Source organism: Pundamilia nyererei, unplaced genomic scaffold (assembly GCF_000239375.1).
Source record: "Pundamilia nyererei isolate P.nyererei 1_Seehausen unplaced genomic scaffold, PunNye1.0 scaffold00005, whole genome shotgun sequence".
NCBI lineage: Eukaryota > Metazoa > Chordata > Actinopteri > Cichliformes > Cichlidae > Pundamilia > Pundamilia nyererei.
In genome coordinates, this window is record NW_005187406.1 from 2,040,875 (window position 1) to 2,054,318 (window position 13,444).

The window sequence follows — 13,444 nt, forward strand, 5'->3', positions numbered from 1 at the left end:
ACAGTATTTGTGAGGGTTTTCTGAGCGGTTCTAGAAACTGGTTGTACAGACAGAGGATGATGTCACGAGGTTGGAGTGTAATTTTTTATAAACCGAAAAAAACCTTACTAGTTAAGCAACAATCGTGTATCCATATTGGCACGTTTCTATACATCCAGCTATGTTTCTATTTAACCCTTGCCATTTAAAATGTACGAAAAGTTTAGTAGTACTTAGAATAACACAGGATACAGTGATAGAAGCGATCATCTTAAATCCTATTGACTCAATGGCATTTTTCAACTTTCTATTATTTACTTTCTTTTACTTTAGTACCGAGTATTAGGACTGAGATGTCACCATATTGACACAAGCAACTTTCCAGACGATGCTGATAAAGCTGAAATTAAAAGATGTTGCAACATTACATAATGAGATCCGCTTAGTCATAATTAATATTATGAATTATTGGTGTAAACTTCTTTGAAAATCATTGTATTTAATTGCAGCATGTCTATTCCTCGTGGACACAACAGCAGAGGGCAATACTGATCTAGTGATTAAACCGGAACTCTTGAAACACTATTATGTTTCTAAGGGACGAGTTAAAGAGACGTACTTCTTGGCTGACTTCAACACTAACAACAACAAAGGGAACTAAAGAAATTTGTCCTTTTAAAACGGTAGTATTGCTGTGTTGTTACAGTTAAGGGATCTAATGGTTTCATACTAGAAGCGTTTATTGTTTATTGCACAGCCTATAAGTTTGGCTAGCCTCTTTTGCTAAAGTTAGCTTATGATACGTTAACAGTTTAACCGTTTTTTGTGCTTTAGCTGTGTTTTGTATTTTACTTTAATTGTTGCAAATTGAATTTCCCTGCAGTATCCGCCAGGAGTTCGTCATGAATGTGAATCAGGGGACGGTGGGTAGCGACCCGGTCATTCTGGCCACGGCTGGATACGACCACACTGTCCGCTTCTGGCAGGCCCACAGCGGGATCTGCACCAGGACGGTCCAGCACCAGGACTCAGTATCCTTACCCTGATATATGGAGGCTTACGCAGAATGTGTACTGTCATATTTGAATAATTATAGGTTATGACCATTTATAAATCTCAGGTTTTAAGTTCAAAGTTAATCAGATGTTATCTATAGCTTCTCACAAAAATCCACGTGAACGCAAAAAGTGCTTTTGTTTTAGTTCTGTGTTTATAGATCTTCTATAAACCCTTTAGGGTTTGCCACAGTGGGTTAATTGCCTTCATCTCACATTGTCCCTGGCCTCCTGTTTTGTCACACCAACCCTCTGCATGTCCAAGAATCTCTTCTGTGGTCTTCCTGTTTTCCTCCTGCCTGGCAGCTCCATATTCACACTACACAGGTCTCATTTACACTGTCTCTCTTCTGCATATGTCCAAACCATTTCAGCCTTGCCTCTAACCTGTCTCCAAACCGCTGTCTTTACTCCGAATGAATCTTGAAATCTTCATTTCTGCCACATCCAGCTCCGTCTCATGTCTTTTTGTCAGTGTCACCATCACTAAACCACACATCATAGCAGGTCTCACTACCATCTTATAAACCTTCACTTTCACTCTTGCCACCTTCTGACACTCATCCCCACATTCTCCAGCCTGCCTGCTCACTCTTTGTCATCTCTTGTGGACTGTCTTTTACTTTAGTTGGTTGACTTCAGGTATCTAAACTCAGCTACCTTCACTGTTATGGCTGTCTCTCTCTCATTCACACATGTATTCTGTCTTGCTTCTGCTGACTTTCATTCTTCCTCTCTCCAGACACTCTTCCACTTATTTAACTACAGATCACAACCTTGTCTGTGAACATCATAGTCCACAGAGACTCCGTTCTGATGTCATCTGTTCACCTGACAGTACCCTGACCTTTAAATGTAATGAGCTGTAAAATATTATTGCAGCAACCTACATTGTCCACTTCCTTAACATTTACTCTCAGCAAGTAAATTCCCTCGAGGTCACACCTGACAGAAGTATGATTGCAGCTGCAGGTTGGTTACAATTTTCCCCACAATCCTTTTTCTCATTTCTCACCTTAATGTTACTTTGCTTCATAGTAATGTTTGCATTGTGCTTTCAAGGTTATCAGCATATCCGCATGTACGACTTGAACTCCAACAACCCCAACCCGGTCATCAATTACGATGGAGTTAGCAAGAACATCACATCTGTGGGCTTCCACGAAGATGGACGCTGGATGTACACAGGAGGAGAGGACTGCATGGCTCGCATATGGGATCTGAGGTACTGAAGGACAAGCTCACTGGTCTTTGTTTATTTAATGATCAGCAAACTAAACTCTGATCCCTGCTCTACCTTGTAGGTCAAGAAATCTGCAGTGTCAGAGGATCTTCCAAGTAAACGCTCCAATCAACTGCGTATGCTTGCATCCTAACCAGGTGAGACACTCAGTACACACAGATGAATCAGGTGAGGCTGTGCTCTTGGTTACTATCTGGCCCATTTGCACTTAATGCCGAAGATTTCATTATGTTTTTTTAGGCAGAGTTGATAGTTGGAGACCAGAGTGGAGTGATCCATATCTGGGATCTGAAGACAGACCATAATGAGCAGCTGATTCCAGAGCCGGAGGTCTCAATCAATTCAGTTCACATTGACCCAGATGCGAGTTACATGGCAGCGGTCAACAGCTCGGTCAGTTGCCTAAAAGAATCCGCAGAACATGTGGCACAGGATAATACATTCACTCTTTTATAGCATGTTATATTAATGAAAACCTTGTCCGTCCGTCCCCCGGCTCTCTTTTACAGGGAAACTGTTATGTGTGGAACCTCGCTGGAGGCATCGGGGATGAAGTGACTCAGCTCATTCCCAAGACCAAGATCCCTGCACACAAACGCTATTCCCTCCGCTGCAAGTTCAGCCCCGATTCCACGTGAGTGAACCTTTTTCTCCCATTTACCCCTCATTTCCCCACCGAAAATACAACTTGACATTTTGCATTCGTCGTCGCTTCCAGGCTGCTGGCCACCTGCTCGGCAGACCAGACGTGTAAGATCTGGAGGACGTCCAATTTCTCACTGATGACGGAGCTCAGCATCAAGAGCAATAATCCGGGAGAAACATCCAGAGGCTGGATGTGGGACTGCGCCTTCTCCGGAGACTCGCAGTATATTGTTACAGGTCCGTACAGCAGCACACAGCAACACCAGATCTCTAAACTGAATAAGAGTTGTTAAAGTAAAACATTGCAATCTATCTGAGGGCTGCAGATTTGAAATGTGGCTGTTTGTAAAAAAATTTAAAGGACGTCTCATTTCTGATTTTGTCCTCATTTGTCATACTAACCCCTGCCCTGCCATTACATCTGGAATTATGTAAAAGGGGTTTAAAATGGTTTAAACATGGCTGTAAGTTTGTTCTCAGATTATGATTTTTTTTTTAACTTTTAGACACTTTCATGTAAGACTAGACATTGCTTTGTTTTAATTCTACTTTTTCACTCACTCCACAGCCTCCTCAGACAACCTGGCTCGCCTGTGGTGCGTGGAAACTGGTGAGATCAAAAGGGAATACAGCGGCCACCAGAAGGCCGTGGTGTGTCTGGCCTTTAACGACAGCGTGCTCGGCTGAGAAGGAGGAGGAAGCAGAAGGAAGAGATAATAGGTTGTCAGACAGGAACTAAAGACTCTGAGGATGCCACTCATGTCGCGTATGTCAGCGCCAGTACAACAATCGACTCGGGGAAGCGGGCACATCTCTGGCATATATGCCGAGCGACACAGCCAAAATAAAAATCTGTAAAGCTAAAATCTGTTTTAATGGACCTATTTTGTTTCCACAGACGTACAGAAAGAAATCTGTCAATGACGAGGCAGACATAATAGTTCGGGGGTTTTTTTAATTCAAATTGCAAAACTCTGTTTTTACAGAGCGCTGTATTTATTGTAAATAAGACCACATTAATCGCAGGTGCTTTGTGTGTGCAGCAGACTTGTTTAATCCCTTACATGTGCTATGTATGATTTATTTGAATAGCTGTTCTGTTCTTCGTCATATGGAGGAGGACTGCTGAATAAATGGTGTACAGAAATGTCTTTATACCCAACAGGTTGTGTCTTTTATTCTCAGAACAAAACAGTCACATTGTAACAGGAACGGTTACACACAGCAGTCCGTTACAGGACATACAGTTAGAGGCATTTACAACAAAAAAGGGGGAGCGGGGGTTCTGTCTTCTTTAATCTCTGAAGCGTGCCACCAGAGAGGGTATTATACATGAAGAGAGTGATGATGGGGATTTGGCGATAACTGTGACAGCCCGTCTCCAGCTCACTTCTTTCTCGGAAGGAAGAAAATGGTTTACTGGTGGCTGTATGGCACAAAGGAAACAGTCAAAGCTCGCTTTTGTTCTTGAAGAGGGAGCCAAAAAAAAAAAAAAAAAAAGACAACTTTGTTTCCCTGATCTTTTGCCGGGAGGATCGAGAGAGAATGCAGAGTCACTCTGGAAGGTAGTAGAAGCACACGGACACGCAGATGTTGCTGGGGAAGCAGATGTCGATGCAGAAGTAGACCAACCTCTGTTTGCCTGGGCCTGAGAAAATGAGAGGTCATGTGACTCATTAAAAAATACAAATTTAGATTCAAGTGTCACTTGAAAACAAATCATTTAGAAATGCAGTCATTTGCATGAATCATTCATGGTTTAAAAGCAGCCAGATTTAGTTTGGTGTTCAGAATGGGCTCACGTACATGCTGTTGAGGGAGCACACAGTAAAGTACATAAAAAGACTTTCACCCCGTGGAAAGGTCACATTAGGCCACGAATCAGGTTTCAGCCTGACACGCTGCTGCGTTGCGGAGCGGCCGCAGGGCTAATTGAAAAACCTCTCTGCGCGCAGGCTCCGGTGACCCTGACAAATGAGCCCTTGTGTGAAAACTTCAGCATAATTTCTGTTCTGTTCTCCCAATTTGTGACTCAGGTGTCTGGAAAAAAGAATCGATTCATAAATGAGTCTATGAAACTAGTAGGGAACAGTTCTGGGGTGGTTATAGAAAATTCCACTGTTTTCTGAATATTTAAGGGGATCATCATCAGAGCAGAAGACTCCGCGGTGCTCTTTGGTGCAGCTTTGTCAAACAGCATCAGAAATTGCTTTTTAAGCCGAATCTGAAGCGCTTGTGAAACCAGTTTTTAAAGCCTGTGTTCCAAATAAAGACACATTTCATCAAAAATCCAGAGCCCATAAAATGTTCTGACTTTCCTGAAGAACTGAGCCTGACGCCAGTTCATTTTTCCTGAAAGTGTACGTTTAGGAGAAATGCAGCACACTGGTTTTTTTTTAGTTATTCAGAAAACATAACTCAGGATTAAGTCATTAGATATTTTGGGAGATATTTTCAGCTTCGGATTAATGCACATTTGATCTTTGAGCCGTGCAAAACTTCAAATTTTGGTATTGATCCGATACTAAATATATACAAGATCAGTATTGCAGATATCAATACTTAACCAGTAAAGGTAGCTTATGTAGGGGAGAGCAGTGTGTGTGGTCTGTGAGATTAATCATCAATTTGTATATTCTGAACACATTTTAATGGCCACTAAATCACTGTAATTTTTTACTGTCTACAATAGTTAGTTAAATTAGTTAATCAGTATAACAACCCTTCCGTGGTGGTCATGTATTTTGAAATGTACCTGTTCCTAAAGCACTTTAGGTCACCTTCTGTTGTTGATGTGTGTGACAGTCAACACAAACCGGTTCAGACATTTTTCATGGTGCATGTTTGAGGTATATTCTTTCATATCCCCAAAAAATACTTTTCTCACCACAATTCAGTGAGCTACATACTGAGAGGATAGGATAGAAACAAAGTATCAATCCAGTACCGATACTAAAGCTGGTATCGATACTATTGATATTTGGATGTATTGATACTGATACTATTGATATCCCACCTCTAATAATGCAAAAAGATGTCACACAGTGAAAACATGAGGATTTGTTGACAACAGGTAAAATTCAAAATATATTAGCTTTGTTTTTTCACTAGTTTGACTTTGTTTTCTAAACCTTATCAGAATAATTGTAAACCTTTTTTAACTCAACATTTGACGTTTGAGCCAAAGCAGCCCCCTCACCCTCGGTCCTCCTGGTCCAGTGGACCGACCTGTCCTGACACAGGGCCTGGAGAGGCTCCTCCAGCGAGGACACATTCACCTGACTGGCTGCCAGGACTCCCAGGAACTCCATCTGCCTCTGGGTCTCATTCCCAGACAGCTGGAACTGGCTCTGCCGAGGACAGCACCGCAGTATCAACATCCACAACAAAGAGTTCTTATTTTCAGCGGAAAGCATTTTAATTACTGTGAGGAATCATATTAAACTCATAAAGGAGAAAAAGCGAGAAAAAAAGATGGAAACTTGAGCTCCTATTAGCCTGATATCTGCACTGATGAGGCTAACTTTGAATTTGTGCTCGCATTCACCCCAAACACTGTGCGTAATTGCGCCTCTTACAACTCTGATTGGCTCTGATAACAAACCGCTTCAAGTCCTGTTGTGCTCGAGTAGCTCACACAGCAACCAGTTTTCCTTTTCTGTTAAAAAGAACCAATAAGACCATTGTGCCTCAGCACAAACAAGCCACGTCTGCTAGCCCCAATATCATAGATTAAATGGCTACAGCAGCTACGTTTGAATACACAGAGCCTGTATGAGATATGTGACACCATGAGACAGGATCACAGAAAAGCAGCTTCTGAGACGAGGAACTTGGGTATTGTGTAAAAAGATGATAAGAAGTCCCTCTCAGTTTACCTCCAAGGTCCCACAACTCATCTCAAGGTCTCCATTCAGCCAGGGCCAGCACCATTCACCTGATCATATTGTCAATTCATAATTAAGAATCAGATAATGACACAGATGAAAACTTTTTAAAGACTGGATGTCAGTGTTCAAGATCCAGGCATTTGTCAACAAGCAGATACACGCTGGCCCTTTAATGCATCAACCTGTATTTTAATCCAAAAAGAAGCGCCTTAAAAGTTGAAAAGCCCTCACACAGAGCGGCCATTGTGCCCAGGCCAGGGCTCGGGCTCGCTGCCGTAACCTCCTGTAAGAATATCCTCGGGCACGCCGAGGGGGCTGAAGGGATCAGATGTGCTGAGGAATTCAGCCATCGGAGTAACAGAGACAGACTATGAAGCTCTTCAAGGCCCTGTACGCTTCACCTCTCTCTTTGTGCAGCGTACCCAACAAAGTCATGCAAAACCACCAAGTCCTGGCTCAGTGGTGCAGTGCACTGAAATGCCAGTTCACACATTAGTGCAGCTGCTACCTTAGAAACACCTGGCAGAGCTAAAAGGGCAACTTTTTCTTAATATGCCTGGTGCACTTTGATGTCTCTCGTAATGCAGTAATGCAGTGGGGAAGACCATATTATATAACATATCCCCTGCCCGCTACCTTGCGTGCCGACTCGTGGAGGACGGAGTTCACATTCTTGTAGTCTGACTGCTCCATCTTTCTCAGGAAGCAGCTCTCCTGGCTGACGGGCTTGTAGCAGATCAGACTCTGAAACACAGAAACACATTTACCCATCATAACTCGCAGATGTTCTCCCTTTTTTCTAATTATTCAGAGTAATTCAAGTCATCTGGACGTACATGTTTTATATCAAAGAGCACAGTGGACGTCTGATTCAGCGACGAGGTCACAGAGAAGGTCACCAAGTCATTCTGCTGGTCAACAACTGCTGACTGGTTGATAAGTGCGCCAGTCTGATCTGAAACAGTGAACCTCACAGTCTGCAAAGGCTGAAAAAACAGAGATTTGTAAATCAGAAGTGGGAAAATGTAAACCAGGGCATGATAAGGGAAGGTGTGCGTCATACCTGAGTGTGAGGCTGAGACCTCCCGAAGTGCCCCGTCAAACCCAGGGCGAGGATGGCCAGGAGCAGGCAGGCTGAGAGGCTGACCCAGAATGCCTTGTGCGGGAAGTGGAACAAAGGGGATTCCTCAGGGCCCCCATCCTGAGAACACATGAACCAGCAACAGGCTTTAAAAAAACCTATTGGATGGTTATTTGGGGTATTTAAATCCCAGGCTGCGGCAGAACAGGAACCCACCCAGCAATAAACTTGTAAACTTGTAATACAACAAAAGTGGGGTCTGTAAGTAACCAACATATCCCAGCTATTTCAAATCTTCCATCTTGTCTGTAACGCGCTTACCGCGCACTCTTCTTCCTCCAGGCAGTTTTCTGAACGCTTCCAGCACCTCACCATCGCTGTGTCCCTTGGCGGCTCCTCACTCGGTCTGCTCCCTTCTCGTAGCTACCGGCATGGAGCGGTGGTCATGACCAGCACTGGACTGAGACTCGGCACACCTGAGCGGCTTCTCTTTTCTTTGTCCTCACAAACCTCACACCTCCCCCTCCCCTCATCCCCTCCTCAGGTCTCACAGATTCCCTCCCCCCAAAAACCGGGGAAAAAAAGTCACGCTTCACCCAAAACTTCCTAACCTCGCCAAACTCAATTTCCAAGTTTTGCCTTCCAGAAATTACCTTCATTTTTTTTTATGTCTTCTCTAATGTGGCTTAATACGCCTCTTTAACATGATCCATCTCTTTATTGCCCCTGTCCCCCCACTCCTTTTCCCCCTTGCTCCAACATACACTTACACGAGAGGAACTGGCTTCTCCCCAACAGTCCAAACAATGGACAAAGAGGTAAGGCAGGCACGGGCTGGGAAGCCTCTCTCGTCAGGTGAGGGGTGATATGCTGCCGCTGGTGCTGCATCCAGCCGATGACAGCTCAAGGTGACTGAGGACTTTGAGAGAAGCTCTAAACCTAAAGCAACGAGGAAGTAAGTATGTATGGTTTGTTTATATAGAGCTTTACAGGAAGCAAGCTCACAAAGTGATTTACAGAATAAGATACAACAACTAAAATGCTACAAACAGATACAACTAACTAAAGGCATGCCATCACAGGTGGTTCTTGAGTTTCTTTTCAAAGGTATGAACAGCATCCACAGGAGTTAGGTTCAGGAGTAAAGGAGTCTATCTATATCGGCTGTGCACAATCCTCACTGAACAGAGATTGTGACTAATGACACCAGCTGTCAGCCAAGGCAGTAAATTATAATAATCAAGGCATCTACCGCACCGTCTGCCTGGTCCAAACGTTCCACTGTTGAATGCTATCAATTATTAATACTGTTACTCATCCAGGGTAAGGATTTAGCAGAGGGGGCATTTCTGGTTTTAAAAGGAGCTACCTTATTTAAAACAGTGATCATTAAAAGAATGCACAATTGAATTTACATGGCTGTCCAGGGAAGGGGAAAGGCATTATCAGTGTTAAAAACAACAGAAAACCTATGTGCAGAAAGATGATAAAAAACATTTTCTGTATTTATATGTTAACCAGTAACAGGATTCAAATCGTAAGTGAATAAAAAAAGAACACACAAGTGGCCAGAATAAATGGACTTGATGTTCAGGCCTAGATTAAAAACAGCATGTTAAACGTGTTCTTTGTTGACACACTGTGAGTTTGACACACTGCAAAAGAGAGCCAGAGATTAATAATAACTAATGGTGAAATAAAGAGTGATTTATAAACACATTGTGAGTGAAAAAGAAACGCTCAGTGCATCATGGGAGCCCCCAGCAGCCTAGACCACTGCAGCATAATTAAAGGAGGGTTCAGGGTCACCTTATCCAGCCCCAACTATAAGCTTTATCAAAAAAGGTTTTAAGTCTAATCTTAAAAGCAGAGTGGGTGTCTATCTCACGAGCCACAAGTAGGCTACCAGTCTGAGTGAAGTGCTCTACTGGGGTGATACAGTACTATGAAGTCTTCAACAAAAGATAAGGCCTGATTATTCAAGCCAGTGATAAGAGAAATATGCTCTTTCTAGTCCCTGTGCATGCATTTTAGAGATGTTGTGCAAATGCATGAAAACAATTCGTGTTTACTATGAACACTGAAGGACATGTCCTGGTCAATAGTCTATCAAGCTGATGAATTTTGCTGTAGTATCTTCTATATGAAAATTAAAACCACCCAAAAATAAGAAGTTTCAACAATTTTAAAAGTAATAATCAGGAAATCAGTGAATGTGTTGAAAAACAAGAAACATGAACCAGGCAGAGGGTATGGTAGATCATGTAAAAATAGTTTATTTTTGAGTTTAACATGTGTTTTTTGTATATGATACTTACCCTTAAGGAAAGTCAGACATTTTTTTTAAATGTTAATGTGATTGTTTTATGAAGTAATAAATAACATGACGGATCCAAATATTACTCTTGCACAATCCCTTGAATCTAAATGCAGATATCGGAACATTGTGTTGAGGTCTTAGAATACAGAACAAACAAAGCTCAAGTTCAGCGCCTTTCAGTCTGCTTTTGCCCGTTGGAACAATGATGTAAACCTTATTACTAAACTGTTGACACTTCATGTGTGCTCACCTCTCTTCCCAAGTTTGACTTGTAGTTGCTCAAGAGGTTACATTGCATATCTGGTGAGGGCCTTTATAGTTCACTGACATCTTCTTTTTTTAAAAAGAAAAGGAACACACTCATTTTTGCAGCGTAACTCAACGCTTAAATACATTGAAAAAATACTGAGGATTATTGTTCTCACGCTGTTAATAATCACTTAAAACATATTAAAATTAGGTTTAGCAGATAAAATAAAATATAGATATATATAGCTTTAGTCTCCTGTCCAAGCAGGTAAGTGCTGTTACAGTGCTGAAGCAGCAGAAAACAACACAAAACAAAAAAATTCCCTTTTTAAAAGAAAAAAACAAAACAAAAAACACTGGATCCTGAGTGTTGTGCAGGTTTCTCAGTCTCATCCCTGCAGAGCTGGAAGGAGGTCCGCGATGCTCTCCACGTAGTAATCCGGCACCATCCCCTGCCTCTCTGGGCAGCCACTTTTCTGATGGGCTTCGGCATCTGCCACAGTGCTGACCCCCGTGAGGGTTAGAAGGGTCTTCAGGCCGCAGTTGGAGCCCAGCAAGATGTCAGTGTCCAAACGGTCGCCGACCATCAGGCAACGGTCGGCTTTCACACCAAACTGGGAGGCCACACAGTCGAACATGAAGTGGTTGGGCTTCCCAACAGTCCGGGCCTCACGCTGGGCTGCCGTCTCAACGGCCTGAAGCAAACAGCCGGTACCTGAGGGTTAAGAGGGACAGTCAGTAGGTGAGGTGACCGTTTACTCTTTAATCCAACAGAACAGGTCTGTTCAGATTAACAGGAAAGTCAAAAATTGAAAATAAATTGTTGCCAATACACTTAAAAGCCTCCGCACTGCCTCTATTCAGGTGTTCTAGCATCTGTTTAGGGTTAAACTAGGCTGAACAATAAATCCCTTGTGCTGACATCACCCTGAAAACAGTTCTGTGGATTTTCTGACCTAAATAAAAGCAAATAAAAGGTTTTAAAAATGCGTTAAATGGAACAAAGTGCAGAGTAACTGTTTACCTGCGACGGCCTTGCCTCCTTCCAGGGGCAGCCTGGTGTCCCTGTTGGTCCCCACAAACAGACAGCCCTGCTGGGTCAGATACTGCATGGCTCGGTTCAATTTCATGTAACTGAAATGCTCATCGAAACCGACCACCACCGCCTTCACCTCGGGGTCCAAGGTCACGTTGGCCCAGTCAATCGGCTTTCCGCAGATGTGGTCGGGTCCCACCCCGGTCTGCTGGATCCCCACCGCCTCCAGCTCCTGCCTCATCGCGTTGCTTCCTATCAGGTACACTTTGCCCTCCAGCTCGCAGACCGTTTTCAGGTACATAGCGCAGCAGTACGCGGTCCCGAACACTTCATCTTCCGTCACGTCGAAGCCGAGTGCGGTCATTTTATCGGCGTACATTTTCCTGGACTTGGTGCTGTTGTTAGTGACGAAAAACACCCTCTTGCCCTTTTCCTTGAGAAGGTTTATGACTTGAGGCGCTCCGGGAATGGCCTGGTCCCCCCGCCAGATGACGCCGTCACAGTCGAACAGGATGCTGTCCACAGAGTCCAGTAGCTGCTTCACCAGAGCTCCACTCAGCCGGGTGCATTTTGACACAGACATCGGGGAAGACTGCGGTGAACGGAGCGTGAAGAAATGTAAAAACGGGAAGCTTACTTACTCAAGTAAAGTAGTAGCGCTATGTCAGGAGTCAAAGAGGCGAGCTGTAAATGTTAACCGTTAATAACCGGTCAAAACAACCGGTTTTGGTGTGCTGTGTGAGGAGCTCCGGAGAAGCAGGCTGACCTTCTGACCGCCGAGTGTTGCATCAATGCAACGACTACTTCCGCACCGGCTTAAAGTGACAGGAGCCACACACTAAGAAGTCCGGTCAAACTTCCGCTTTGATAAAATTAAAGTAATAAAATCTTTTTTCTTTTTCTTTTTTAATGAGAAGAACAGGTGCTTTATGATGGTGTGAATAACTTAATCAGCAAACACATTTGTTTTCTAACCCACCTTCTGATTTTTTTTTATTGTTATGTTACTTTGTATCGTGGTTTAATAAAGTTTAAGAAAAAAAAAATCAAAGCCCTATACGCTGACGATCAACGACGATCCACAGTTGTTGTGATTCAGTGAAAGTTGTGTGGTGGATGTCAAACATGTAGCCTACTGGTGCACTGCTTTAACCTACACCAAACACTTTTAAAATCCTCGGTTTAAAGTTAGAATGTCAAGCGACCCCCCCACTGTGTTCTTACCGGGTTTTCCATGATGGCTGGAAAGCTATGCTAATGTAAATGTTTATGTAGCTTCACTGATTCACCTGCAGATACAGAATGGTCACATGTCTGTCTTTACATTACAAGTGATCAAGCGCGGTGAGTTTCAGCCAGCAAAGAGTCCATTCAATTTTTGTTGATAATTTAATTGAATCTTGTTTATTATTAAAAAATATTTTCATTCCAAGTCTTTATAGCCTATAACAAACTTACACAACAGAAGCTGACCCAAACTCCTTTAAAGACAGCACATTTAGATTTCAGGTCTCTAAAAATCCACAGTATCAATACACAAGAAAACTGTGTTAACTAGTATATTACTGTGGGTTGTTAAACTTACAACATTGTTGTGTTGGTGTTCATGAAAATGTGTTCCGAACTTGGCAAATGTACGATGATTCAGCTCATAAATAATAACACACTGCTCCCTTTATAGGTTAAAAGTATCGGTATCTGCAATACTGCTCTTAATTTACTCGATAACGAAATTTGCAAGATGCACAGCACTGCTGCTGATGAGTAGCAAAATAACTGAATATGTCAGGAAATAGTTCACTAGATAAATAAGTAATTAAAATATACATTGACTTAGTTTAAAATGCTCTGTATTTCTATTTTTAAATAATTAATTACACATTTTTAATTCATTCTAGTTTTATTCCAGACCCCAATATACTGAGGCTATGTATTTGCATAATGAT

The 13,444-nt window shown here is 42.7% G+C and overlaps 3 protein-coding genes across 3 annotated transcripts; 1 reads left to right on the top strand and 2 right to left on the bottom strand.

Annotated features, from left to right (window-relative positions):
* Nucleotides 1–546: 546 nt before the first annotated feature.
* mlst8 (MTOR associated protein, LST8 homolog (S. cerevisiae)) lies at nt 547–4,084 on the top strand. Its single transcript, XM_005721724.1, has 9 exons — nt 547–662; nt 863–1,010; nt 1,955–2,006; nt 2,097–2,259; nt 2,339–2,414; nt 2,518–2,670; nt 2,787–2,911; nt 2,996–3,159; nt 3,491–4,084. The coding sequence occupies exons 2-9, from the start codon at nt 882–884 to the stop codon at nt 3,607–3,609; spliced, it is 981 nt and encodes a 326-aa protein (XP_005721781.1). The 5' UTR covers nt 547–662; nt 863–881; the 3' UTR covers nt 3,610–4,084.
* Nucleotides 4,085–4,464: 380 nt separating this feature from the next.
* On the bottom strand, nt 4,465–8,268 carry bricd5 (BRICHOS domain containing 5). Its single transcript, XM_005721953.1, has 6 exons — nt 8,215–8,268; nt 7,876–8,013; nt 7,649–7,798; nt 7,446–7,556; nt 6,122–6,272; nt 4,465–4,570 (listed from the first exon to the last, which is right to left on the bottom strand). The coding sequence occupies exons 1-6, from the start codon at nt 8,266–8,268 to the stop codon at nt 4,476–4,478; spliced, it is 699 nt and encodes a 232-aa protein (XP_005722010.1). The 3' UTR covers nt 4,465–4,475.
* Nucleotides 8,269–10,152: 1,884 nt separating this feature from the next.
* pgp (phosphoglycolate phosphatase) lies at nt 10,153–12,302 on the bottom strand. Its single transcript, XM_005721725.1, has 2 exons — nt 11,487–12,302; nt 10,153–11,177 (listed from the first exon to the last, which is right to left on the bottom strand). Exons 1-2 carry the CDS (start codon nt 12,079–12,081, stop codon nt 10,852–10,854), a joined length of 921 nt encoding a protein of 306 aa, XP_005721782.1. The 5' UTR covers nt 12,082–12,302; the 3' UTR covers nt 10,153–10,851.
* Between the last annotated feature and the right edge of the window lie 1,142 nt (nt 12,303–13,444).